General features: G+C 42.7%; 1 protein-coding gene across 4 annotated transcripts; it reads left to right on the top strand.

The window, feature by feature from the left end:
• The first annotated feature begins 1,618 nt into the window (after nt 1–1,618).
• Nucleotides 1,619–27,404, top strand: LOC140714156 (semaphorin-7A-like). Of its 4 annotated transcripts, none has more exons than XM_073024998.1 (14): nt 1,619–1,790; nt 5,109–5,245; nt 8,703–8,747; nt 9,545–9,643; nt 10,128–10,230; nt 10,316–10,423; nt 12,885–13,006; nt 13,701–13,879; nt 14,720–14,831; nt 17,962–18,157; nt 18,909–19,024; nt 19,332–19,492; nt 25,056–25,105; nt 25,659–27,404. In XM_073024998.1, exons 1-14 carry the CDS (start codon nt 1,712–1,714, stop codon nt 26,021–26,023), a joined length of 1,872 nt encoding a protein of 623 aa, XP_072881099.1. In that variant the 5' UTR covers nt 1,619–1,711; the 3' UTR covers nt 26,024–27,404. The 4 variants fall into 4 exon arrangements, with proteins under 4 accessions (XP_072881099.1, XP_072881103.1, XP_072881101.1 ...); XM_073024999.1 differs by having other exon boundaries at nt 1,746–1,849; XM_073025000.1 differs by lacking the exon at nt 5,109–5,245 and having other exon boundaries at nt 1,687–1,790.

Here is a 27,404-nt window from a genome sequence, read left to right as displayed (position 1 = left end):
AATTATCGTGCATTCTAACTCCTCTTTCCTAATCACAGGTCCAATGAAGTCACGTTGCCTTTTCATGATCTCATACATTATTTCTCTTTTTGTGCTTGCTCTGTTCATGACATCCTCGTTAGATATTCGTTTCGTCCATGATATTCTCTGCATTCTCCTCAAAAACCACATCTCTGCTGCTTCAATTCGTTTCCTCGTGTTACTACATATTGTTCAACATTCTGAGCCATATAACATAACTGGATAAACGTAACATTTCAGTGCTCTGAGGCGGGTTGTCATGCCTAGTTTAGTGTTGGTTAGTATAGTCTTCATTCTCGTAAAGGTGTCTTTTGCCATCCTTATTCTTCTTTTGATGTCCGTGTCGCACCAGTCATCTGATGTCACCCAGCTTCCTAAGTAGCAAAAGTTCTGTACTTGTTTTATGTCTTCCCCGTTTATTTTCAGCCTGCAGGTAGGATTCTCCTTCTATCTGGATATCACAGTACATTCTGTCATTTTGTAATTGATAGAACCATTTTTTCACTTTCTTCAACAACTGTATCAATTAAGTGTTGTAGTTCTTCCTCTGTACTTGCAATTAACACCGTGTCATTCTAAAATTATTGATGTTTTCACCGCCAACTTTGATTCCAAAGATGTCTCTTATTTTTTGTAATATTGTTTAACTGTACACATTAAACAAATCAGGGGAGAAAACACACCCTTGTCTAACGCCTCTCTTGGTTTTCGTAAACTGACTCACTTCTCCATCTATTCTTACAGCGGCAGTTTGTTCCCAGTACAGGTTTCTGATCAGGCGGAGGTCCTTCGAATCTAGATCTAGAGTTTCCTGTAATATTTCGAATAACTTATTGTGCTTCACTTCAAGTCGTCACTTTTATTGTCATTTCGACCATAACTGGTATGTACAGTACATCGTAAAAATGAGATAACGTTTTTCAGGTCCATGGTGTTACATGACACAGTACAAAAACTAGACTGAACTACGTAAAAAACAACAGAGAGAGAGAGAGAGAGAAAAAACAACTACTCTAGACTACAGACCTACCCAGGACTGCATAAAGTGCACAAAACAGTGCAGGCATTACAATAAATAATAAACAGGACAATAAGGCAATAAGGTGTCAGTCCAGGCTCTGGGTATTGAGGAGTCTGATAGTTTGGGGGAAGAAACTGTTACATAGTCTGGTCGTGAAAGCCCGAATGCACTTTATTGTTCAATAAAACTACAATGATAGCAGCGGGTAGTTAGAATCAAAACTTGACACCTCCGTCCCAGAGCCTGCCATCCAGCCCCACATGGGTGTCTGATCCCACGACCCGTGAGAGTAGGTGGCTCGGAAGAACGGGTGGTGGCTACAAGGAACGGGGGAGTGGGCGGGACGGAACGGACATGGGGCCACGCCCCAACGGCTACTGACCAATTGGAGTTACCGTCCTGGCTCCAGCTCCAGGGCACCAGCCACGCCCCTCCTCACTGTCCAACGCAGCCTTGGCCCCGCCCTTAGCAACACGCCCCCGTCACATGCTCCACCCTGACGCCCGGCCCTGCCGTTAGCAACGGGCCCCAAACCCCCGTCACATACTCCACCAAGACACGGCCCCGCCCCGACTCCAGAAGCCCAGGTCCTGCCCTTTATCAGCAGTTACCATACGGCCACGGGTATCACAGCTCTAGTCCCTGGCGAGTGGTGTTACTGCTGTAAATATGGTTACTCTGCTGCCTATTCTCCTGTTGCCTAGCCTTGTGGCAGTTAATTCTCCCCGACTCAAACTGGACTTCAGCGGTGAGTGAAGGGGCCTTGAGTGGGAGCGGGGTCTCGAGTGACGAAGGTGATCGGCGAAGGTAGGGTAGTGGATGTTGACTACGTGGACTTTGGTAAGGCTGAGCCAGAAGATTAATGCACATGCAGACATCCCACCCTGCAAAAACTCATTTCGGGGAGGTAGCACCATCAATTTGCGGGAAAGTCCCGGGAGAGGTGGGATGTCTGCAACAGAGTAACTCCTTAGCAGCTAGCCAGCTAGTTTAAAGAATACGAACTCAGCAGGTCAGGCAGAAAAGGTCTCGGCCCGAAACGTTGGCTATTCTTTTCTCACGGATGCTGCCTGACCTGCTGAGTTCTTCCAGCGTTGTGTTCGTATTCTTTGATCCACAGCATCTGCAGTTGTATTTTTGTGTTTTCAGCTAGTTTAAATAACGTTAGCTATGCTAATGAACGAACGACACCTGTTAAACTCAACTCAACATGTCTTTTACAGTCATTTAACCCTCCATGGGCAATAGAAAAGTTACTGTTGCGAACAGCGCAGCGAGCAACACTGTGATTATTTTTGACCCCTATTAGGCAAGGGTACACTTTAGTGTAGTTTGGGGTGAAGTACGTTTTATATTTTATTTTTCTGGAACATTCTGTCCCCCTCTGTCGCTCTCTCTCTCTCCCTGTCGCGCGCGCTCTCTCTCCCTGTCGCGCGCGCTCTCTCTCTCCCTGTCGCGCGCGCTCTCTCTCTCCCTGTCGCGCGCTCTCTCTCTCTCCCTGTCGCGCGCTCTCTCTCTCTCCCTGTCGCGCGCTCTCTCTCTCTCCCTGTCGCGCGCTCTCTCTCTCTCCCTGTCGCGCGCGCTCTCTCTCTCTCCCTGTCGCGCGCGCTCTCTCTCTCTCCCTGTCGCGCGCGCTCTCTCTCTCTCCCTGTCGCGCGCGCTCTCTCTCTCTCTCCCTGTCGCGCGCGCTCTCGCTCTCTCCCTGTCGCGCGCGCTCTCTCTCTCTCTCCCTGTCGCGCGCGCTCTCTCTCTCTCCCTGTCGCGCGCGCTCTCTCTCTCTCCCTGTCGCGCGCGCGCTCTCTCTCTCCCTGTCGCGCGCGCTCTCTCTCTCTCCCTGTCGCGCGCGCTCTCTCTCTCTCCCTGTCGCGCGCGCTCTCTCTCTCTCCCTGTCGCGCGCGCTCTCTCTCTCTCCCTGTCGCGCGCGCTCTCTCTCTCTCTCCCTGTCGCGCGCGCTCTCTCTCTCTCTCCCTGTCGCGCGCGCTCTCTCTCTCTCTCCCTGTCGCGCGCGCTCTCTCTCTCTCTCCCTGTCGCGCGCGCTCTCTCTCTCTCTCCCTGTCGCGCGCGCTCTCTCTCTCTCTCTCCCTGTCGCGCGCGCTCTCTCTCTCTCTCCCTGTCGCGCGCGCTCTCTCTCTCTCTCCCTGTCGCGCGCGCTCTCTCTCTCTCTCCCTGTCGCGCGCGCTCTCTCTCTCTCTCCCTGTCGCGCGCGCTCTCTCTCTCTCCCTGTCGCGCGCGCTCTCTCTCTCTCCCTGTCGCGCGCGCTCTCTCTCTCTCCCTGTCGCGCGCGCGCTCTCTCTCCCCCTCCCTGTCGCGCTCTCTCTCTCTCTCCCCCTCCCTGTCGCGCTCTCTCTCTCTCTCCCCCTCCCTGTCGCGCTCTCTCTCTCTCTCCCCCTCCCTGTCGCGCTCTCTCCCTCTCTCCCCCTCCCTGTCGCGCGCGCTCTCCCTCTCTCCCCCTCCCTGTCGCGCGCGCTCTCCCTCTCTCCCCCTCCCTGTCGCGCGCGCTCTCCCTCTCTCCCCCTCCCTGTCGCGCTCTCTCTCTCTCTCCCTGTCGCGCTCTCTCTCTGTCTCTCCCTGTCGCACTCACTCTCTATTGCGTGCTCACTCTCTCTCTTTTGCGCGCACTCTGTCTCTTTCTGTCTCTCCCTCTCTCTCTCTCTTTATCTCACACGCATGCTCTCTGTTTCTCTCTCTCTTTTTATCTCGCACGTGTGCTCTCTGTCTGTCTGTTTCTCTCTCTCTCAAAAAATCGCTTTCCAGGATATTGTATTTAATTTGCGGGAGTCAGCGAGCCACTATCAATATGCAGGAGACTCCCAGAACCTCCGGGAGAGGTGGGATGTCTGCATGTGTGAGTGTGATCAGTGAAGACAGAAGATAGTGGTATGGGATGCTTCTCTGACTGGTGGTCTGTGGCTAGTAATGTTTCATATGGATCAGTGCTGCAGTCTCTGTTGTAATATATAAAATTATAAATGATTTGGATGAAAATGTAGGCGGTCTGGTTTGCAGGTGGCTTGAAAATATGAATTGGGTTTAATATCACAGTAGTATGTCATGTACAGTAGCAGTACATTGCAATACAATAAAACCTGTAAATTACAGAAAGTATATATTTTTAAAAGTTTAATGTGGGGGAAAAGAGTAATAAAAGAAAGGAGTGTAGTGTTCATGGATTCAATGTCTGTTCAAATGGTGGAACTGTGGATATTGAGACAGGTTGTGAAAGGTACAATGGGTCATACATCAGTTGGAAATTTGGGTGGGGAAATAGCAGATGGAATTTAATCTGAGCAAATGTGAGGTGTTTTATTCTAGGAGGTCTCATAATAAGAGAAATTATAGAGTGAATGGAGCACCCTTGTATAGAGGGATCTTAGGTACAAGTTTATTGCTCACTGACCAAGATGGATAGGATGCAAAGCAAGACATACGGCATGTTGGCCTTAGTTGCTCAGGGTATTGAGTATAAAAAGTGGTGAAATCATGTTGCAATTGTATAAAACTTCAGTTAGGTTGTATCTGAAGAATTGTGTACTGTTTTGTACGCTACATCACAGGAAGGATGAGGAGGCATTGGGGAGGGTGCAGAAGAGCATCACCAGGATGTTGCTTGAATTTGAGAGTATCAGCTATAAGGAACTGTTGGACAAATTTGAATTGTTTACTCTGAAGCATTGGAGACTGAGGGTCAATCTGATGGTATATAAAATTGTGAGAGGCATAGATGGAGTGTATGATCCTTTTTTTCCCCCAGTGTCGAAATGGAAAATACTAGAGGCATACAATTAAATTGAGAGGGGTAAACTTTAAAGGAGATATGCGGGGCATGGAATGTTGTAGGTGTCTGAAATATCCTGCCAGGAAAGGGGATGGATGCAGATACGATGGCGACATGTAAGGAGTATTTCATCAGGTACATAAGCAGACAGGGAATAGAGAGATACGGATTGGAATCATGCTGAGAGCAGGCGTAGACTGAATGTCCCATTCCTGTGTTGTACTCTTCTATGTTAGGGCAGACTTCTTCCATGTTAGTTGGTCATAAAAATGGTTCTCTGATTCCTGACAGGTGAAGCTGGAAATCGGACTGTGTTTGAGCGAGCTGAAGAATTTGCCACCACTCTTCGTGTCGGAAAAACTGTTTATGTTGGTGGAAATGGAGTACTTTATCAAATAAACTTTGATAAATCACCAACACCTGTAATGGTACAGTAGAATCAACTTGTTTCTGGAATATATGGACAAGGGAATCACAAAGGAGTGATACCTAAGGGAGGGGTGGGGGGAAAGTAAAGATAACGTTTGGTCATAGGTCTCCTTTGAAGATGCAGGAGGAAGTTGCAGAGAATGTGTTCGAAGAATGATGTATTGGAGGCGAAAGCTCATGGGGTGGTAGGTAAGGACAAGAGGAACGCTATCACTGTTAAGGTGGCAGGAAGATGGGCTGAGTGCAGATATTTGGGAAGTGGAGGAGATGCATGTGAGGGCAGCATCAATGGTGGAGGAAGATAAACCCCTTTCTTTGAAATGGAAGACATCTATGAAGTCCTGGAAAGGAAAACCGCATCCTGGGAACACACCAGAATCTGATTTAATATCATCGACATATCTTGTGAAATTTGTTAACTTTACGACAGCAGTACAATGATATACATGATAAATGTATCGAAAAAAGCTGAGTTACATTAAGTATACATTAGTTAAGTTAAAATAAGTAGTGCAAAAATAACAGTTTAAAAAAGAGTAGTGAGGTAGTGTTCATGGGTTCAATCAAATGACGGAGGGGAGGAAGCTGTTCCTGAATCGCTGAGTGTGTGCTTTTAGACTTCTGTACCTTCTTCCCGATGGTAACAGTGTGAAGAGGGGAATGTCCTGTGTGGTGAAGATCCTTAATGATGGACACTGCCTTCCGAAGACACCGCTCCTTGAAGGTGACTTGGATACTACGAAGGCTAGTACCCATAATGGAGCTGACTAATTTTTGCAAATTGCCCCATAGCAGATGGTGATGTAACCAGTCAGAATGCTCTCCAAGGTTCATTTGTAGAAGTTTTTGAGTGTCTTAAATGATAAACCAAATCTCCTCAAACTCCTAACGAAATATATCTGCTGTCTTGTCTTTATAGCTGCATTGATATGTTGAGTCCAGGTTAGGTCCTCAGAGATATTCACACCCAGGAACTTGAAATTGCTCACTGTCTGTACTTCTGATCCCTCTGAGGATTGGTTTGTGTTCCCTCGCCTTGCCCTTCCTGAAGCTCTTTGGTCTTGCTGATGTGGATCGCAAGGCTGTTGCTGCGACCACCACTTAACTAGCAGATATATTTTGCTCCTGTACGCCCTTTCATCACCATGAAATTCTGTCAACAATGGTTTATCATCAACAAATTTAGAGATACTGTTTGAGCTATGCCTAGCTACATAGTCATGGGTGTAGAGAGAGTAAAGCAGTGGGCTAAGCACACACCCACATGGAGTGCAAGCATTAATTGCCAGTGAGGTGTAGATGTTATTTCCGATCTGCACAGGTGGTTGCCTTCTGGTTAGGAAGTTGAGGATCTAGTTGCAGAGGGAGGTACAGACCCTAAGTTCTGTAGCTTTTCGATCAGGACAGATCTGGTAGAGATGAAGGAAGTGAGAAATGGGAATAGCATTTTTACAGGAGACGGCGGGAAGAGATATATTCAAGATAACCATTGGAATCTCTTAGGTTGACAATTTGTCTCCAGAGAGTGAGAAACGGGAGGGAGGTATCAGAAATAGACCAAGTGAATTTAAAAACAGGGAGGCAAAGCCAGTGAAATTGATGAGCTTAGGAGGGTGTAGTCATAGTATGCTCTGTGGCTTTATAAATTTTCATTTCCTCCAGCAATTTGACCTTCAACATTGCAATGTTGTTCCAACCATTGTTCAGCCTCCACTGTGACTGTATTAATAAGCGTATTAATACTTGCATAGCTTTCAGTTTGTCTGTCACATCTTCACATAAATGGGAATGCACTCTTGAAACATCTTGTTGCCCTTCTGATACCAGGACACTTATAATGAATGGTATTAAACCATCAGTCCTCTTAACAATTTTATTGTAGTCCTGAACATTGTCAATTCTGGTCTCCAAAGCTTTCCCAGTAAGTTTAATTTCCTTTTAGTCCTGACTTGAAGGTTACTGTGTCCAGCTTGACTCATGTTGTTTTCTAAGTGTGCAAACTGGACAAAACAACGACATTCTACTCAGATATTGGCAATCAAAATATTTTAGCGTTTCAATAGAACCAAGTGCTGAGCTCCTTGCCAAACACCATCCTATGGAGCTTACAGTCAGTTGTGACCATTCCAAACTGTTTAACACCCAAGCACACAGGCTACAGTGTTTCTGATTTCACAGTCACATCCAAGTGTTGACATTCGTTTGGTATAACTGTCAAAATCTTTTCCTGACAGAATATACTGGCCAATTCTAACAAATGAATGCCACTACTGGTGATTCCCACAGATTGTTATCCTTGTATGACATGCCTCCGATCAATCAGATCAGTAATAATGTTCCAAAAATCAAAGGACTGTATTTGATCCTTTATTAGCATCTAGCAAAACATACAGTATTAAAACAATGAAATTAGACTAATGTAATTAAATGTACTTAAGCAGACTTAATCGAAGTTAAGTAGGATTAAGCGATTTCAAAGTTAAGCGTAACTAAGTGGTTAACAAAAGATATGACATGCATTGGTCCCAGCTCCATGCTGCCCAGAACAAAGCACAAATACATAACTTATTCCCTTCACTTTCACCACCCACCCCACCCTATGTGACTAGCTACCCTAATAAACGTGTAATACAGAATACAATGTAGATAGAAAACAAATGCTTGCCTCCTACAGATAATCCCCTTTATATGCTGCAGTTGTTCAAGATGTTGGTAAGGCTGGAATACTGTGTTCACCCTGCTATAAGAAAGATGTCAATAAGCTTGAAAGAGCACAGACAATGCTGTCAGCACTTGAGGGACTGAGTTATGGAGAGGTTTAGCAAGTTCTGACATTTTTCTTTGGAGTGTAGGAGAATGAGTAGTAATCTCATAGAGGTACAAATGATCAAAAACATAGCTAAAGTAAATAGTCTTTTTCCCAGGATTGTGGAATCAAGAATCAAGAATCCTGTGGAATTGCAGGATTAGGGTTGGAGGTGAGATTTAATAAGAACATGAGGGAAACATTTTCAACTGCAGCTGGTTCTCAAGTGGAATGAGCTGCCAGAGGAAGTGGTTGAGGCAGTTACTGTAACTCTAATGCTAGATTTTGCATTCTGTACTGCTTTTCCAGTTTTTCTCAAAGTACTTATGTTTTGAAATGGTCAGTGTGGATAATTTGCAAAACTAGTTTTTTCACTAACTTGGTGCATGTGTCAATATAAAACAATTAACCGTGAGGTCCAGCGGAGTGAGGCGCTGCGACAGTTATTTTTTTGCAAGATGCTTTAACGTGTTTCAAATCCTGACTGATGTAGTAACAAGTGCAGGATAGTTCTCTGTCTCAATAATAGACCCGTACAGCACAGAACAATTTGCAATTATAGAAGAACGAGGTAAAATAAGCTCTGTCACCAGCTATATTGATGGGAATTGTCCAGCAGTGGTCACGGATCCTGTCTCTTCACCTTACAGATCAAAGTGCCTGGTGATTCTAAAGAATGCTCAGGGGACAAATCGGTGAGTTCTGCTTCAGAATTGTTTCCAGTCCATTCACTTATCTTAAGTTCTTCAGGAATGCAATCTCCTGATTTGTTTACACAGCTCTTGTAGAACTGTTTTGAGTGTTCATTTGTTGTTAAATCTTTTTAGCACTGACCCAGCTTCCAAAAGGAGTCAATGGTTTTTAAATGTTGATGAACTGTGACGTGACTCCTAGAATCTGCTCTTCCAGTGATGTCATGTTGCAAGTCAGTTACTGATAGTCTGTTTTAATTATAACTCTAATCCAGAGATCCATGTGCATTGAGTTATGTGAGCTGCAATCTGAGTGCTGAGGGCAAGACTTCCTGCCTCTGTAGATTCTGATCTTGGTTGAAGACCCTTCCTTTGTGTCGGACTGGTGGCCATATGTGTCTGTAGAGCTTTCTGATTGCCCAGGGACTCTCCAACATTGGTTTGTAAAGGATGTCTCATCTGTTCCCACCCAAGTCCCTCTGAAATTCCTGAGATCATCTTCATCAACCCTCTCAAACCCTTAATGGGTGGTCCTCCAACTCTTTCCTTTCAGCCCGATGCCTCTGAGATTTGATGGCTATGGAAATGGTGTCAGCATTTAACAGGGACCTTGTCTCCAGATCAAACAAACTCTCCTCGAGCCTCAGTCCATTCCAGCCCTTGCACTTCTTGACGTTAGTAATATTTAGCCATTTCATGTATCAGAATACGTTGTGAACAATGTCTCTTCAACTGGGTATCAGGAACCTGGTTTCTTTGACTGATTGGCTGTTTAAATATTGAATCCCTTTATTTTATAGGGTACCTGTGGAAATTATATCATGATCTTTCACAAATTCAATGAAGCTAACTTCATTTTGTGTGGAACTAATTGGATGACACCAAAGTGTTGGCTGCTTGTAAGTAACTGGTGATTAATATTTTAACATATTCATTTGAATTGTGCCTTTCACCTTAAAAGTTTAGAAAAACAGATTTGGAGCAATTTTAACCTATGTGATGGTGTGAAGTGGCTAGACCTCCTGCCTGCTGTCTGCATCTCCTTGGCCACCACCCAAATATAGTTCATTGTGCGCAGTCTCCTGGAGTCAGAATGAACCTGCCTAGTGACAAACCCTCCGGAGTCAATAATTCCAGAGACTTACCACCGTCTGCAAGAAGTAATTCCTACTCTCCTCAGGATAATGTGGCCATTCCCTAATCTTATCAGCATAACCTCTTATTCGAGGTTGCATCATGGAAAGAGGCCATTAGGCTCATGAGTCTAACGCTTCCCTGTGCATGTCAGGAATAATCTTTTCCTCCTTATCTTCACTACAAGAGAAAAAAGCATTAATTTTAAAAGGTATATCTCTTACCAATTTTTTTTTCTTTTTTTAACAGTTCAATAATGAATTAAAGGAATTTCTCAATGAAAGGAACTTTACTGTGGGACCAGGTATCTGCCCTGAAATTGCACAACGAGGTTTTGCTTCACTGGTTGTTGGTAGGTCCTCTTGCAGTTTCAATTCACATTAATTTGGAGATCCAGAACTAGTACACTCAGAGTGTGTGTGTGTGTACTTTTACAGAGGAAAGAATCTATTCTTCAGCATCTGATGGACACAAAGAGGTCCTTACTGTTTACAAGAAAGGTGATAAACCCTTACGATTAAAGTCTCATGATGAATGGATTAAAGGTAAGTGTGACATTCCATTCTCTCGCTTCTCCTGCATAGATTTCTTTCCTTCAAATTCCTCACCCTGTGAGTGGAAGTATTTATTTTTCTGTCTCTATAGTTCTTCCATGTCCCCTTCTCTCAGAAAGGACCATGACCATTTCCACAAGTGTCACCAGCTTTGGTCCAGTGAATGGGTCTGAAACACTGTATACATCAAACTTTAGATACAACACTGAGTCATGTCATCTGCAGAAATACTCTGATGATTCAGCAATAGTTGGGTATATAAAGGGAAGAAAGGAGGATGAATACAGGGCCCTGCTGGAGGACTTTGTCAAGTGGTGCAAGCTGAGTCATCTGCAGCTCAAGTTCATTCAGACAAAGGAGATGGTGATAGACTAAGCCTGCACTGCTCCCTGTTACTATTAATGGTGAGTACTGTCGTGGTTTTTCGTGCCTTACAAGTGACCAGGAGACGCAGAAGATTCTTCAAGAAGGGTTAAACTTTAATTTGCAAATCAAAGCTGACACAGTCATTGAGCTAGTCGCTGATTGTCCACCGATCCTTGGACACAGCAGCTTTTATAGCAATCTCTAGTTGCATTTTACACGTGCTGCACGTACATTGTGCATAGCAAATAATAAACTCAGAACTGAGCAATGTTCTAATCTACATTTCTTTAGTTCTTTAGCTACCTCTCATTAACACACCATTGTCATCTTAAGACTGCAGTCTCCTACCAAATTGGGTACATGCATAGCAAATAGGAAACTCAGAACTGAGCAATGTTCTAATCTACATTTCTTTAGCCCTTTAGCTACCTCAACATTCCCAAGATTTCATTCTACTAAATTGAGTACATGCATAGCAAATAACTGACTTCATAGTTAAAGTTTATACTTTTATACTCCAATATATGCAAATAACTGACTTCATAGTTAAAGTTTATACTTTTATACTCCAATAGTACCTACAAGTATCTGGGGGTTGCATCTTGATGACAGACTTGAGTGGAGCACCAATACAGAGGCTGTGTGCCAGAAGGGCCGGAGTCTCCTCCACTTCCTGGTATCAACACGGGTGATGCCAACAGACTTAATAAACTGATTCGAAAGGCTGGCTCTGTTATCGGAGTCAAACTGGACACACTGGTGGCTGTGGTAGAACAAAGGACCCTACGGAAATTCCTGGGAATTCTGGACAATGTTTCTCACCCTCCCTATACCACCTTGGCTGACCAGAGGAGCACTTTTAGTTACAGACAAAGGCAACTGCGCTGCTCAAGTATGAGGTCGTTCTTACCCTCGACCATTAGGGTCTATATTGAGTCAACCTATAGCCAGGGAAGTAATGGCCCCCTCCTATTAGACTATTTGTAGTAACTTTAAAAATTTTTTTATTCTGTGCAATTGTAATGCTACTATGACACTGTACTTTCCTTTAGGATCAATAAGTATCTATCTATTATCACTGCACCATTAGATACTATATTGAGATCTTGTAAGTATTGCTGAATTTTGCATGATGGTGTGGGGGAGGAATGGAGGGAATTTGAGTGATTCCACCCCTTTGCCGGAGTCAGATCAACTGCAGCTGCCTGCTGGAAATGGTGACTATGACTGCGTACCTGGGATGTTCCCTGTCTCTTCGGCAGGAATTGAAGCACTTTGTCTGCCATGGCTGATGCTCTGACAACAAATTGTTTTGCTTCAGTTTCTCCCACTAAGAAAAAGCTGACTTTCTGTTAATCCACATTTATGGACAACGGAATTTTATTTTCCCAGCCTGCCTGGGTTGTGGTACCAAACCAGAGCCAATAAAGACTCAATATCAGAAGGCTTCAGATGGTTCAGTGCTGTGTGTCAGTGTCTTTGTAGGGACCTGTGAGCCATGGGGTTTGGCACCGAACTTAACTTCCACATGGGAGACCATTGCAAAATCAATTCTTCGTTTGTGGTTTGGTAAAAGGTCACGGGAGATTTTCACCACTGGAGAGAGTGCCATCTCACTTGGGGGAAGGGTGAAGATCTTCCTGTGTTTAAATGGGATGTGTGACAACAGAACATCAGAGCATCTGGAGCTTGAAACATTTATAATGTGTGGGATGTCTTCAGCCCTCTATCAGTGGTGTGATGTCAGTGGGAAACTGGTGACGCTGTAGTATGAGCAGTCTCATCTTCAGTCTAATACCTTATGTAGAGACAAAGTCCAATTTTCCATTTTGAATGAGGTAAGATTGCTTTGAAATCTCCAAAATGAGTCATCCACTTATTAACCAAGTTACTGTTTGTGGGAGCTTGTTGTGTACAAACTGGTTGTCATGTTTCCTATGTTACCACAGCAAAGACACCCAGTTATGAAGAATTTTGGGATTCTCCATTTCCCAACCCTTCAATTTCCTGGTTACCATGAGCTCTCTCATCCTTCCACAGCCTTCACTTCATCAAATAAACTGTAATCTCACTTCCTTCCCTTCAGATCCCAAGTTTGTGGGAATGTCACCACTGGGCAATTTGGTTTATGTGTTCTTCAGAGAAAGGATTGCACAGGAAAACCCAGATGTTGACCCATGGATTTCACGGATTGGCCGAGTGTGTAAGGTGAGTGTGCCCCATGGGCTGTGACTGGATTTTCTGTCACCTTGAGTTGGATCGTTACTCCATCACTGAAAAGCTTCCCTCTGGCCTCTTGCCATATTTCCCTCAAGGAAATCGGACAGTGCAGTCGGTAACCAAAGTTCTATCCCCTCCCCCCCGTTAGTGCGAGCTCCAGGTCAAAGCCCAATGTTGGAAAGGGTCTAGCCCTGCCATGGGACACTGCTGAAATCACTGACAGTCCACGCAGATAATTTATATAAAGGTTGAGTCTATTTAAATCTGTTGCTGCCACCTCTTTGTCCTCAATGAGAACCTTGATGATTTTGTTATGAAACTTTATGCCATTAAAAGGTATGGTTGGAACTAAATCATTGTTGCTGATCACTGCACATGTTAGAAGTCTAAAGTGTACTATCTGCTGTGAACTGGTCATTTCTGCTGTAAGTTAGTCATCTGTGATCTTCTCTCCACACGTTATTCTGGACACTGTGCCTCATCATAAAACTTGCCCACAGCTTCTAGCAATACCTTGTGCCACTCAGTGAGATTACACCAGGATTTAAGGTGCTTCAAAGCATGCAGTCATTTTGACCGCATGTTCTGATCACCTGACGGGAGGCGTCTTCCCACTCCACCTTTCCTGGGTCAGCTGCCGATGTGATGGGTTGTCACAGGTTCGGATCTGTTTTGTTCACAGAATGACCGAGGTGGATCCAGACAACGACTGCTGAGTAAGTGGGCAACCTTTCTCAAAGCCCGTCTGCTCTGTAGCAACCCTGCTGAGAACGTCCATTTCAACAGAATTGAAGATGCTTTTATTTATGAGTCACCTTATGATGGTGAACAGAGAGTGTATGGAGTTTTTAGCAGCAATTGGTGAGTTTATAAGAATAGCTGAACAAATCAAACTTATCAAATTTAATGCTGTTCCATGTGAGCCTGAGCTACCCTGATAAAAGGCACCACTATCCCCACATTCTTCCAGCCAGTCATTTTTTTTTTCCTAAACAAACTTGGAATTGCTTCACTTTTCTCAACATTGAGGGTTAGGAAAAATTTTTGTGTTACAAAAAGCCCTCTTTGGCCAATTGTCTTCAGAAGCCCTTGAGCAGAAGGCATTTGTGAAAGGTAAGCCAGCCGATGTTAAAATCCCTGACCTGAAGTTCACTCTGCAGAGACTCACTTTGAAGCCATCCAAGGATCATGGGGCACTTCATCCCTGGAAACAAAGGAACAAACTGTCCCAGGATGGGAGGGTACTGCTCAGTACCTTGTCGTTAAATACCTTTGTACTAATGTGTTCTTTTGGACATGGAGAGAGGACAGGACAGGGTGTGCAGAGGCATCCTTACACTGAGAAAAGTCTGAATAACAGGCTAGAAGGGCTCACAATATGTAAGGATCTCTGATTCACTATTATCAATCTAATTATTTCTATACAGTATACTGTAATATCAGTAAGATCAATATCCTGTAGTGTAACATTCATCAGATCTGATCCAACACTGTAATATTGAAATTTGTGCTGTAAAATTAATCCGTTGAGGAGATAAAAGGTAAAAAGTAAGTTAAATTGTTCATTTAGGGCAGAAGACAATTCACCCAAGGCCAATAGGAGAGCTGCTTTTGGATTTCACTGCTGTGCATGAAAAATGACTCAGTTTGTTCTATTTCTGTCCTTCACTGGACACTTTTCTAATATCGTGCCTCTTTCAGGAACGGAACAGCCGTGTGTGTGTACTCCACGAAGGAGATCAGTGACGTGTTTGGACAATCTGGCTTTAAGGGTTACGGGGGCAGTATTCCCTCCAACCCCAGACCGGGCCAGGTGAGGAACTGCCAATTGGATGTTTGACTTTTATGAATGCAGGGTAATTATCTCATGAGAGCAGGACTTGAACAATCTTTATTACAGTCTTGTGGTGTTACACGTGAGGAGTATAGTGAGGGGAAAAATTGGACCAGTGCATGTGGATGTGGGCCACTGATTTAATGTCAGCATTTGTGATTCAGGATGAATCATTCCACCGAGATGTTACATTGAGCATCATAGGAAGTCATTCCTGCCTGTGGCCATCAAACTTTACAACTCCTCCCTTGGAGTGTCAGACACCCTGAGCCAATAGGCTGGTCCTGGACTTATTTCCACTTGGCATGATTAACTTATTATTATTTAATTATTTATGGTTTTATATTGCTATATTTCTTCACTATTCTTGGTTGGCACGGCTGTAACGAAACCCAGTTTCCCTCGGGATCAATAAAGTATGTCTGTCTGTCTTTCTGAAAACTGGCAGAAGTTTGCGTAGTAGGGATTTAGAGGTGGATGGTGTCTGGGAAAGGCTACAGTACAGTGGGAGGAGCTGGTACAACAGCAGGGACACAGTTCTATTCATGGTAGGTGGGGGAAATGACAGAGCAGTATGTCTGCATTGAATCATCATTATACATGTTTAGATGGCAATTTAAAGTAAGTGAAGGATACAGAAGGTTTAATGGTTTCACCTTGAGATGACTGGATCCCTCCTTGCACAGAATTACATGGATGTACAGTACAGAAACAGACCATTTGGCACAGCCAGTCCATCCCAGCATTTAAGCCCTACTCAATTTTCTCATCTAGTTTCCCATGCAAATCTACCAGTGGTACTCTGTATTTCTTTCTCCCCCATACATTGAGTTATGAGGTGGGATTGAATTTGCCAGGACTTTTTCTCTGGAGTTAAGAAGGCTGAGAGTGACCATTCAGAGATTAATAAAATTACAACAGGCATTGTAGGGTAGATGATCAGTCTTTTTTTTCCCCAGATAGGGAAGTGTGAAACTAGAAGGCATAAGCTCAAGATGAAAAGTGGAAGTTCTAAAGCAAACCTGAGGGTCAGGTTTTTCACACGGGGTGGTGGATATATGGAATGTTCTGCCAGAGGAATTGCTGGAGGTGGGTCCAGTTCAAGCAGTTAAAGAAAACGTCTGGCTAGGTAGATGAATAGGAAAGAAGTAGAGAGATGCAGGTCAAATGCAGCCAAATGGGACTAGCTTAGCTTGGCATCTTGGTCAGCACGAATGAGTTGGGCCAAAGGGCCTGTTTCCATCCTGTTTGACTATGAACTTAATGCATCGACAGTGCCAGCTCAGTCCCTCTATGGGAGTGAGTTCCACTTTCCTACTGCCCTTTGGGTAAAGGGGATTCTTCTGAATTCTCCTCAAGTTTCCTGGTGTCTCGCTTGAAGGCGTCTGGTCATGGTCGCACTCTTCCCCACAAATGGGCTCTGCTCTTTCTGCTCACTCTGTTGAAATCTGCAATCAATTAAAGGACTTCAAACCAGATCTTCTTCCCCCCCCCCACCCTTGGCTTTCATTTCCTGGAGGAAAAAATACTTTGTTCATTTTAGATCTATTTTAATCTAAAATCAAGCGCTATTCACGACTTCCACACTTCCCTTTCACACATCAGACTCGTCCATTACACAGAATATCAGTCACTGATTAAACTTGCAGCTCAAACCAAATTAGCTGATTCACAGGTTAAGACAATGAACCATAATACTTTCTATATCTGCAAATTTGAATTCTTAAGCCTGACTGATCTCTCTTAAATATTCAAATATGTAGGTAGATATCAAGACCAATCTGTAAAGTTATCTATGATAAATATCCAAATATTACAGGCAAAATGTTCAATTCATTCATTCTGGCAAATGCCAAATTTCAAAGGTTAAAGTGTGTATCATCGCAATGTTATCCAGTCTCCATGCAATCAAACTGACCTGTTACGAATGAGGAGCAACTCTGATGGGCAGAAGGGTGCAAAGTCGCCCCCCCCCCCTTTTTGAGAATCGCAAAATCGTTATTATTTCGGGTCTGATACCCAGGAAATGAGAGAGATAAACAGCTCATGTCAGTAATGAGAGAGAGACAACGCAGGGATACACAAAGGTGGAATGTCTCCTCCTAACAAAAGCGGAACGGAACCACTGATTACTGCAATTGTCTCTTGGAGAAAGAATTGTGTATTGAGTACTGTTCTATTCAATGAAATCCCTCGGGGCATCCAGAGTGGTCTGGTTGATGTATTGCATCATCCCAACCTGATTGATACCTGAGACCCCATGAGTGGGGATAAAAGTAGGGTCTGGGGAACACCCCTCAGACGCACCAGGAGAGATGCTACAAGACCGGTGGGGGCTTGTGTGTGTGTCCACCCTTGCCTGGGTGACGAGTCCTCCACGGAACGGTCTAGCTCAAGGACGGAGGGGTCATACGTGAATGGCCACAACAACAACGCATCGACGGATCAAGATCATAAAAGGAAAGTCAGCAAGTCAATAGCTGTTACTCTCTCTCTCTCTCCCTCTCTCTCTCCAACAATTGCAACACAGTGATTAGCAACTACTGCAGCCTGCATGACCTGAACTGAACTTTATATTTCCATCAGACAATTCATTATCCCCTAGACAACAATAGAGCTTATTTCTTATTGATTATTATTATACCCGCACTTTTAGGTTTAGTATTGATGACGTATATTATCTGTATATTTGCATTGATACTATTTTTGTGTATTTTTACTAATAAATACTGTTAAAAATAGTATCACCAGACTTCAACGGATACTCCTATCTTTGCTGGTAAGAAACCCAGTTACGGGGTACGTAACACTGACCAGAGAACAATCTTCCTAATGTTTGTTTCTCTCTGCTTTACCAGGTGTTCATCTGTCAACTTCTTCATGGTCACTTATCTTCCTATTGCATTTTTTGATTGGTAACTTATCGTGCATTTAAAAAAAACACATTCCAACTAAAACCATTTGACTCAGTCTCAAATCTTTTTTCTCACCACCTCTTCACTTAATATCTTAGATTGGTGAAGGACTCTTTTGTTACTCACCTTTCACACTGATGCACATTGAATTGGTAAATAACATGATTTCTATTATTGTTTGCTCATTATTTCAGTGTGTCACTAACACAAAAGAACTACCGGATCAAGTACTTACTGTTGTGGAGAACAACCCAGAGATGAACTCTTGGATATATCCTATTGGAAAAAAACCCCTTATTATCAATCATCAAAATCGCTTCAAGAAAATAGTTGTGGATTCTGTTGTTGACCCCGATGGAAATGAGTCCCGTATCCTGTATGTGGCGATGGGTAAGGGCTGATAACCAGCAATGGTTTGGAAGGTGCCCAATTTTGTTGTTGCTGACTGTTGTAGTCCAATGTATTGACTGTCAATCGTATTGTACAATGAAACTGTATAATATACATTCATTTTGTTCATAATTCTAATCCTGGCTTTTTGGAGCAGTCAAATTAACTATTTGAAGTTTTTTTTTTCCCTTATTGAATTGGCATTATTTTTCTCTCCAACAGTAGGGATACAGTTCCACCCACAGTAGGTGGGTTTTGTTACAGTGCAACATGTTTCCATAGAGTTACCTTTGTAAATATTCACATGGCAATTCATGATATGATTACAATAAATGAAAGGTACACAAGGGTTAATGGCTCCCACTTGAGATGACTTGCATGAGATCCTACTCACATGAGGTATGCAATATAGAAACAGGCCACTTGGCCCAACCTGTCCATGCCAGCACTTAAGCTACACTCCAGCTTCCTCGCCTCATTTCTTATCTAAATCTCATTGTTACAACTGAACCTGCTTCTGGCTGTTTTTCAGTGGTGGTGTGGGAGAATTGGTTAGTGTGTCGGGTCTTTGAGTGACCCTATGGGCAAGTGACAATATGCCTTATCAGCAAATGGGGATGGTTGAAACTCTGGTGACTTAGTGGCCTGTTTTTTTTAATTTTCTTTCTCTCACTCTCTCTCACTCACTCACATCACAAATTCCTGTTGTTCTCCAGTTTCTGAAATGTGGGAATGATTTTTGTTTATACAGGAGATGGTAAAGTCCAGAAGATTCTTGAGACTGGTCACTCAGCCTTCATCATAACAGAGCTAACCCTTTTAAAGGAACCTGCGTTAATCTTATCAATGTCCCTTGACTCTGTGAGGGTAAGTGTCCCTGGAGGAGTATGCATATCTATAGGTAAAATGGGACTGGTGGGCACCATGGGTTTAAGTACATTCTGGATAGAGATCTCTTTATTAACTGAAATAGTATAAATTGTGGGATACTATAGTATTGTAATGTGTGGCTCTGTAATCATTAAATAAATCTCTTCCGGAAAAGGAACTTTTAAAAAAGTGTGTCAATGATCACCCCTGGTGGAAATGACCAGAGTTATTTTCCAGTACTTAATATTCATATACAAGCATTGTAAATAATTATTAAAATAGTTATTGAATATGTACTTTGTAGAAATTCCTGTACGTCACATCCGCCAAGGAGCTGCTTCGATTCCCACTGGTGCAGTGTGAGGAATACTGTAGATCGTGTGAAGGATGTGTTCAGGCCAGAGATCCTTACTGTGGATGGAATCATTGGAAAAAGAAATGTGTTCATGTCACACCCAATTCTAAGTAAGTCTTTTAATTGTTTTTTTTTTCCTTTGTATGAAATTCAGACTGAAAGTCTATGCAGTACTGAGAGAGAGCAACACCTTCAGAGGGATCAACTCTCCAGTGACCCATTAAACCAGGGCACCACCTGTTCTGTCAGTTAGACAGGAACCATCTCACTAAGCATGTCCATGTAACAAGGGAATCCCCCAAGTTATCCAGTCACTGTCCGTCATCCATTGAACATAAAATACATTAGCTAGTAAACACACAGCCAGGATTGTTGTGTATACATTATTTTTAGTATTAGAGATGCAAGAGATTGCAGAACCTGGATTCTAATGCAACAGTCTGCTAGAGGAACTCTGGTCAAGCCAGATTTGTGGGAGGAAAATTATGATTCCTGAGCTCCATAGAGTTCCCTAGCCTCAATATTTTCTGGCCTTGCACAGTAGTTCATGGGCAGTAAAGGGGCACTTACGGGAGCCCAGGAAAACAAGTCTTCATTTTGTTTTTACTTTATGTAAAGCACGCACTTATGACGCAGAGGCACGATGATGTAAGTCCATCACATACTTTTGCATATAACCTGTAATGAATTATTTAAGCAACAAATACTTAATTGAACAATATATTTACAATATTACTTAAATATTACCGAATATTAAAAATTCAACACTTCTCCCTACTTGGCAATAAACTCTAACTCAATATAGAATGCATCTCAACTTGTATACGTGTTCAGTATACTATATAATACAACTATTTATATAGACATCCACAGCATAGTAATTTTTAAATTGTCCCATTCAGGCCTAAAGATTTAATCACTGTGGAGGATTTCTTATTCTTTCCTGACAAGGGAGGTCACTCTGCTTGGCAGGTGAGACTTGCAGCTGTGTAACAATCTCAGGTTCTGGGGCCTCCTCCATGGTGGTTGTAGGAGTTGACTCTGGGATGCAGGAAGTGGTTCTGACAGCTCTGGACACCTTTTTTCTGGATGCTCAATCATTACTTCCTCCTGAAATGATTAGTTGTCTTCTTGAATTCAATCTTGTAATACTGATCTCCAAAAACAGAGCCCATCCCTGCATTTGTTAGTGGAACACTCTTCTGTGTATTGAAAATGGACATTAGTGGTTGATGCTCAGTAATGAGGGTAAGCTTTCTCCCATACAGGGACTGGTTGAAAACATCTTACACCCCAAACCAGCCTTGAGGCCTCTCTGTCAATCTGTGCTTACCACTGCAGTGGTAAGAGAACGTGATGCAAAGTTATTCACTTCCATCACTCATAATGTGACATGGCTGCACCTTCAGTATAAGGCAGGGCATCACAGACAAGCTTCACTGGGCAATGTAGATCACAGTGTCTGCCATCACCATGTCCTTTACTTTTCGGAAAGCCACCTCACACTGCTTTGTCCATTACCATTTCTTCCTGCTCTGTAGTAATGAGTTCAAGGGGTGTCATGTCCTTTGGCCTTGGGACATCTGTCGATGCTTGAATTTTCTCTGTGCACTTGTGTAATCGTTATATATAGATAATGTGACCACAGTAAGCAATGCTTGATTGAAAGAACTCACACTTGTTGTGTGCTGCTCTGAGCCCATAATCTTCTAATCTTTTTAACACTGTCTTGAGATTTTGGAGGTGTTCCTTGTCACCCTTATCAGTAACAATGATGTCATCCAGCTAACACTGTGTACCTGAACAGCCTTGAGGTACATCGTCCATAGCTTTCTGCCTGAGTGTAGGTGTGGATGCTACTCCAAATATATGCCTATTATGGAGATAAAGCCCTTTGTGAGTGTTTATGGTGAGAAGCACTTTGGACTCTTCTTTCAATGCCATCAGCAGGAAAGTCTCAACTAAGTTCATTTTGCTGAAGTATTTTCCTCCAGCAAGATTTGCAAAGATATCCTCTATCCTGGGCAGATGGTATTGATCTACTTTTAGTACTGGGTTGATGGTGACCTTAAAATCACCACGGATCCTGACAGATCCATTCCTCTTGGCTACTGGAATCATCGGCAATGCCCATGAGCTCTACTCAAACTTGGAAAGAATTCCTTTAGTCTCCATGCGATCTAGCTCACAGCTGCTTTATCGTGGATGGTATAAGGAACCACAAAGGCTTTGCAAAACTTCAGTGTGGCATTTTCATTAACACTATTTCACACTTAATATGTTTGAGTTTTCCAATGCCATCCTTGAACACTGCTGTGGCATCATCCAGTATCTATCTTAATTCAGTTGCAGTTGACTCTATTCAGGGGATGTGACATGCAAATGGTAGATATTTTTACCACAAACAAGCCCAAATGTGGCTTATTGGTTGTTGTATTTCACTGTTACAAACGTCATTCTCACAGGAGTTATCTTTTCTGCAATACATTTCTTGGTTGGATATCTGCAAGCTTCAGTTCAGTAGCTTTGAAATGCTGTTCAAACTCACTTCATGGAATGACTGAAACAGCCAAGCGATTGTCCAATTATATTTTAATTAACTTGCTATAAGCTATTTTGCATGTCTCTTGTTTTCACATTGTAAATCTCATGACTACCCAGTCCTGTATCACTTTCATCATTATTAGATTTTTCATCGACAGCATGCAGATTAGTGTTCTTTTTGAAACTGAAAATTGACTTTTTTTTCTGTTCCCTGTGCAGTCCATTTAATTTTGTCTGTCCAAAGTCTTTGTATGTGTCCTACTTTGATGCATTTTCTGCAAGTTTTGCCTTCAAACCTGCCTTGGACTGGTGTATGTGAGACCCTGCCACAACCTTAATACAATTTGTTTAGCCAGGCAAGTTTCTATCTAGATGCTGCAATTTTGTTCACGCTCACTGTCATTCCTGAGTTTCACACGATTGCATCTGTCTGGTTTTTCCATTGATACAGCTATTTCAAATGGTCTTTTGAATGTAAGTTGTGCTTCAGCTAGGAGCTGTTCTTGTGTGCTTTCTTGTTAAAATTACACAAACTAAATAATCTCTCTATGCATCATTAAGCCTATCACTGAACTAAATGATCAGACTATCTCTTCAATTCAGCCATGTACACTGAAATGGACTCCCCTTCCTTTTCATTCCGCTTATGAAACCTAATGCATTGTGCAATCAACAATGATTTCAATTCTCAGTGTTCCTGCATTACTTTTACAATATCAGCAAAGTTGGTTTCGGCTGGTGTGGTTGGAGCAGTCAAACTTTGAAGCAAACTGCATGCTCTGCCACACAGCAAAGCTGGCACTCGCTTCTCATTGGCCATTTCATTTGTTTCAAACTTCTGCCCAAGTCATTCCAATGTAATGAGCCATTTCTGCTCCTTTTTTCCATTTGTGATTGATCTCCGATACTCACAGTTTATGAACCCAAGAATTTGTCCGTTTTCTTTTAAACTTGACCATGTTATCTTTCTCCCTTCCGAAGAGTCACATGCTGTACTGTTTTGCTTTAACTCGTGACAACTCACTGTGCTTCAACAGGTAGGCAGTCTTCTTGGGTTTGTTTTAAAAATACCTTGTCACCTCTTTTGTTTATAACTCCAATGCAAGAGAAAGGCTGGAGCTCAGGAGAGTGGGTCTTCATTATGTCTTTAATTGAAGCATGCACTTACGACCAGGCGGTGTGATATTCGGTGCTAAACACATACTTTTACATATAAACTGTAATGAATTATTTATATATAATATATTACACAACATGCCTTTCTATTAATTACTTGATTTTGATTGTAAGTAATTAATTTGTGTGTGCGTGTGTACAAGCAGCCGCGGATTAGATGTGCAATACATGCTTCATTTGTCTGGAGACGCTTTTATGATGGCTCTATAATTAGTACAGCTCACAATACCCTCACCAATGTCTACTATCAGCTCAGAGCCCAATTCAAATTCAACTCCCATTATCAGTGCAGTATCCCACATCCAATGGAAATTAAAGTATTGACCAATCCATTTCCACTTACAGTTCTCCCTCTCTTGTGAGCCTGTTAGTGCCTGAGTCGGGGAGCTTGCAGAAGCAACACAGAAGATTGTAACATTGTAACTGTGAGCTACTGGTCTCACGCACTTGTTGTTGTAGGATGTCTCTGTCTCTGTCTTTTCTGAGATTCTGTAGTGCTAGGTTATGGACTAGATCTTGGTTGGTGCGGCTGTAACGAAACCCAATTTCCCTTGGGATCAATAAAGTTTGTCTGTCTATCTGTTTATCTGTCTGTCAGATCAAGGTCTCTTTTGAAGGCTTTTGCTATTCCTTGCGTGGTGGTGGTGGGGCCTTGTGCTTCTGCATGAGAGGGGGCTTTGGGTTCTGATATTACTACCACTATTCTTCTGGGTTTGTTTTGTGGATGTCTCTGCAAAGAGTAAGAATTCCAGGTTGTATGCTCGATACATTCTCTGATATTATACTAAACCATTTGAACAAATTTCCTTAAATTAGCACTTCTAATGTAACCAAACAAGATGTGCCACTGTGTTTGACACCCATCTCCAGAAGGGTGGAAATGGTGCAGCTGAAGGTACAGCAGCCCATGGCAAATCCAAGTGGCCAGGGACCTTGAAGGGTTGTAGGGCTTGAGAACATTGCAGAGTTATGGAGGGGCAAGAGCCTGTGCCAAATTGGTTCACTAAAGAGGATCTGGTGAGCATGAACTAAAGGAAACAATTATTTATGTTCACTACTGCTGACCAAGTAATGATATTGTGAAAGAGAGGTGTACAAGATAGATAGATAGATAGATAGATACTTTATTCATCCCCATGGGGAAATTCAACTTTTTTTCCAATGTCCCATACACTTGTTGTAGCAAAACTAATTACATACAATACTTAACTCAGTAAAAAAATATGATATGCATCTAAATCACCGTCTCAAAAAGCATTAATAAGGAAGCGTTATTTTGCGAACACTAACTGGTCAGCAATAACTTCACCACTTTCAACACTAATAGATTGTCTTGGTCCAGCCACATAGACACTGCGATGAAGAAAGCACACCAATGCCTCTACTTCATCATGGTCCCATTGACTGACCAATTTGTACAGATGCACATTTGAATGCATCCTATCCAGAGACATCACAGCTAGGTGCAACAATTGCTCTGTCCAAGACTGGAAGAGATTGCAGAGAGTTTTGAACATGGCCCTGTCTATTAGGAAAACTAATCTCCCCTCCAGTGACTATTCTTCTGGCTCAGGAATGCAGCCAGTATAACCAAGGACCAATCATACCCCAGTCATTGTCTTTTCTCTCCTCTCCCATCTGGCACAAGATACAAAAACTTGAAAGCACATGCATCCACTCTCATTTGATAAATATGAACTCGAGATTTCGCATTCTATTTCAACATGTCCCTTGCACTTTAGTTGTCCACCTGAACTACTTTCTCTGCAATTGTAACACGATATTTTGCATTCTGTAATTGTTTTTTCCTTTCAAATTACCTCAGTATACTTCTGTTTAAAAATTATCTGTATGGATGGCATCAGAAATGAAGCTTTTCACTGTATCTCGGGACATTTGACAATAATAAACCATAACCAGATGCTGAAGTCCATTTTCCATTTCCTTTTGCAGGAATATCCTTCAAGATCTCAAAAGAGGTGACAGCTGTCCTCCAACTAAAGGTGATATTGTTTTGACAAAAAATCCAAAGTTGCACTGTTTCATACCTCTGGTCACAGGTTCAGTTCTCATTTCAGGGAATGTTTCTTATGAGGCCCATTTGTGGCCACTGGAACAACATGGTCTGAACCATTTCTAAACAAAATGCATGCCCTTTAATAGAGGCAAATCGCTTGGCTTTCTGATTTTTTGAGTTAGGAAATGATGACTCTCTTCCTCTTTCTGTTTAGACCATGCAAAACAGGAACAATAGTAGGTCTGTGAAAGAGCAGTTTAAGCAAAGATCACTGTGGTCACAGTAGAGGCACAGCTTTGAGGAGAACACAGAAAGGCAGGAATAATTTTTGCAAAGAGTTTGCATGGATTTAATTGGCCAAATGGTCTTCTGTGCTGACAAGATTTAGAAACCCCAGAGGTCAGGTGCCTGAACTAAAATAATTGTTAAAGCAGTTGACCCTTAAAAGATGTAAAATCTCAGAAAGTCTAGCAGCAAAGTGAGCTGAAGAGAGCTGTAACAAACCAGCAAAGTAATGAATGCTGTTTTCCTCCTCCTAGCTGTATCTTCCTGCTCCTCGTGGCAAACAACTCACCCTGGATGGCTGGCGCTCACTTTTCCCCTTAAGAAACGTGTTCCTGTGTATCTGTCCTGCCCAAAGCATTCCTATCATGCTGATTACTACTGGAGTTTCAAAGATGGCTCCAAGGAGCTGCCCTGTTCTTCAAGTGACAATAATTGTCTGTTGTCCATAAGTGAACTTTCTAAGAGTGACGTTGGCTCTTACACATGTATTTCAAATGAAAGAGGAGTGAAACATCATCATGCTGCTTTCGTGATTAAGAACACCGGTGACTCTTCAATATATCTGTCCAGTGCTGCGTTGTATTCTATGACAGTGGTAGTCATCTGGCAATATTTTTGAGTTGTGTTTCCCCTGGCAAAAAAATACTGGGAAATCATTTTGCAATGTTTGAAAGACATTTGAACAGGTACATGGAGAGAAAAATTTCAGAGGGGTTTGAGGCAAATGCACACAATCAGGAGTGGTTAAGGAAGGCACTTTGGTTGGCATGGACAAGTCAGGGGAAAGGGCCCATTTCCACGCAGCCTGACAATAAAGACCAATTTTTCTTCGTGAAATTTCCTGACAACAAACTGATGGGTCAACAACTTCCTTCCTTCCCTCAGGCTTCAGGTTCAATTGGCCTGCTAACACCCGAACATCTAGGATTTTAATATTCAGCTTGTTTGGGTGTCCTTCATAGAATTCCAAGAACCTTGGCTCTTTATGTGGGAGACTGGAAAGGTTGCGGAATAGCACAACACGTTATTGTCATGGGAATCAGGATTAGTCCTCTAAATCCCTAATCACTGAAACACCCAACTAAATGGTGATCGAAATGCAGGCCACGCAGTGCCAATGGACAGACAACCAGAGTTAATGTTTCACAACAATGACTTGTCAGTTTAAGACAGCCATCAGGCAGCAGTCGCCACTTGGTATTTTAACAGCCGTGCACTCTTGTGGAAGGCTCTGGTTCATGTCCTAGTTGCTTCGTCTGTCAAGGCGGCAACAGCTCATGCTACGTTGTACAGTGAGTCCCAGTCAGATCTGTGCTAATTATATACGTGCATCACAGGAATATTAAACAAAAATGTACACCCAGTACGCTCTGGATATTTGTATTTCTAGGGCAGTTTTATAGCTCAGGAATTGTGTCTTTACCATGCTTTATTAGAAATTGTAATTGGTAAGTTTTTTCTAGGATAAACTTTTTTCTAATTGTTACTACTGATATAAAAATTTGTGATTTTCATGTTTTCACCTTTGTGTTGTACTCCCTGCACTCTGAACTGAGTTCTGTTCTACCTGCCCAGGGCTGCATTACTGTGTTGTTCAGCAGATGCTTGTAGGAGCTGAGAGGAGAAGCTTGGCTCATGACAATGAACAGCCTGAAACAGGAGATAGCAACACCCCTCTTGTTTACTGTGGCCCTGCTATAGTAACATCGAAGCCAGGCAAGATCTTGTGAGGTTGGGGTGAAGGCATGTTGTATTGTTGAGAGAATTTCACCCATGGGTGCATTCTGACCCCTGCTGTCCAGATTGTGTAGGGGTAAAGCCGAATCTATGAAGGCTACAGTGACCTTACTGCAATTGGGGATGTTGTGTCCTGACTGACAGCTGGCAATAGCTTTATTTTGACTCAAAAAAGCCTATGTACAACACTGATTCATCTGAATTGAAGGGATGCATGTTATTTGCACTTTGCAAAGTTATCCAATAAAGTCAATTTGTTCCCA

The sequence above is a fragment of the Hemitrygon akajei genome, chromosome 21 (genome assembly GCF_048418815.1).
Source record: "Hemitrygon akajei chromosome 21, sHemAka1.3, whole genome shotgun sequence".
Lineage (NCBI taxonomy): Eukaryota > Metazoa > Chordata > Chondrichthyes > Myliobatiformes > Dasyatidae > Hemitrygon > Hemitrygon akajei.
The sequence above is the reverse complement of the archived record's forward strand: the minus strand, read 5'-3'. Positions and strand labels throughout refer to the sequence as shown.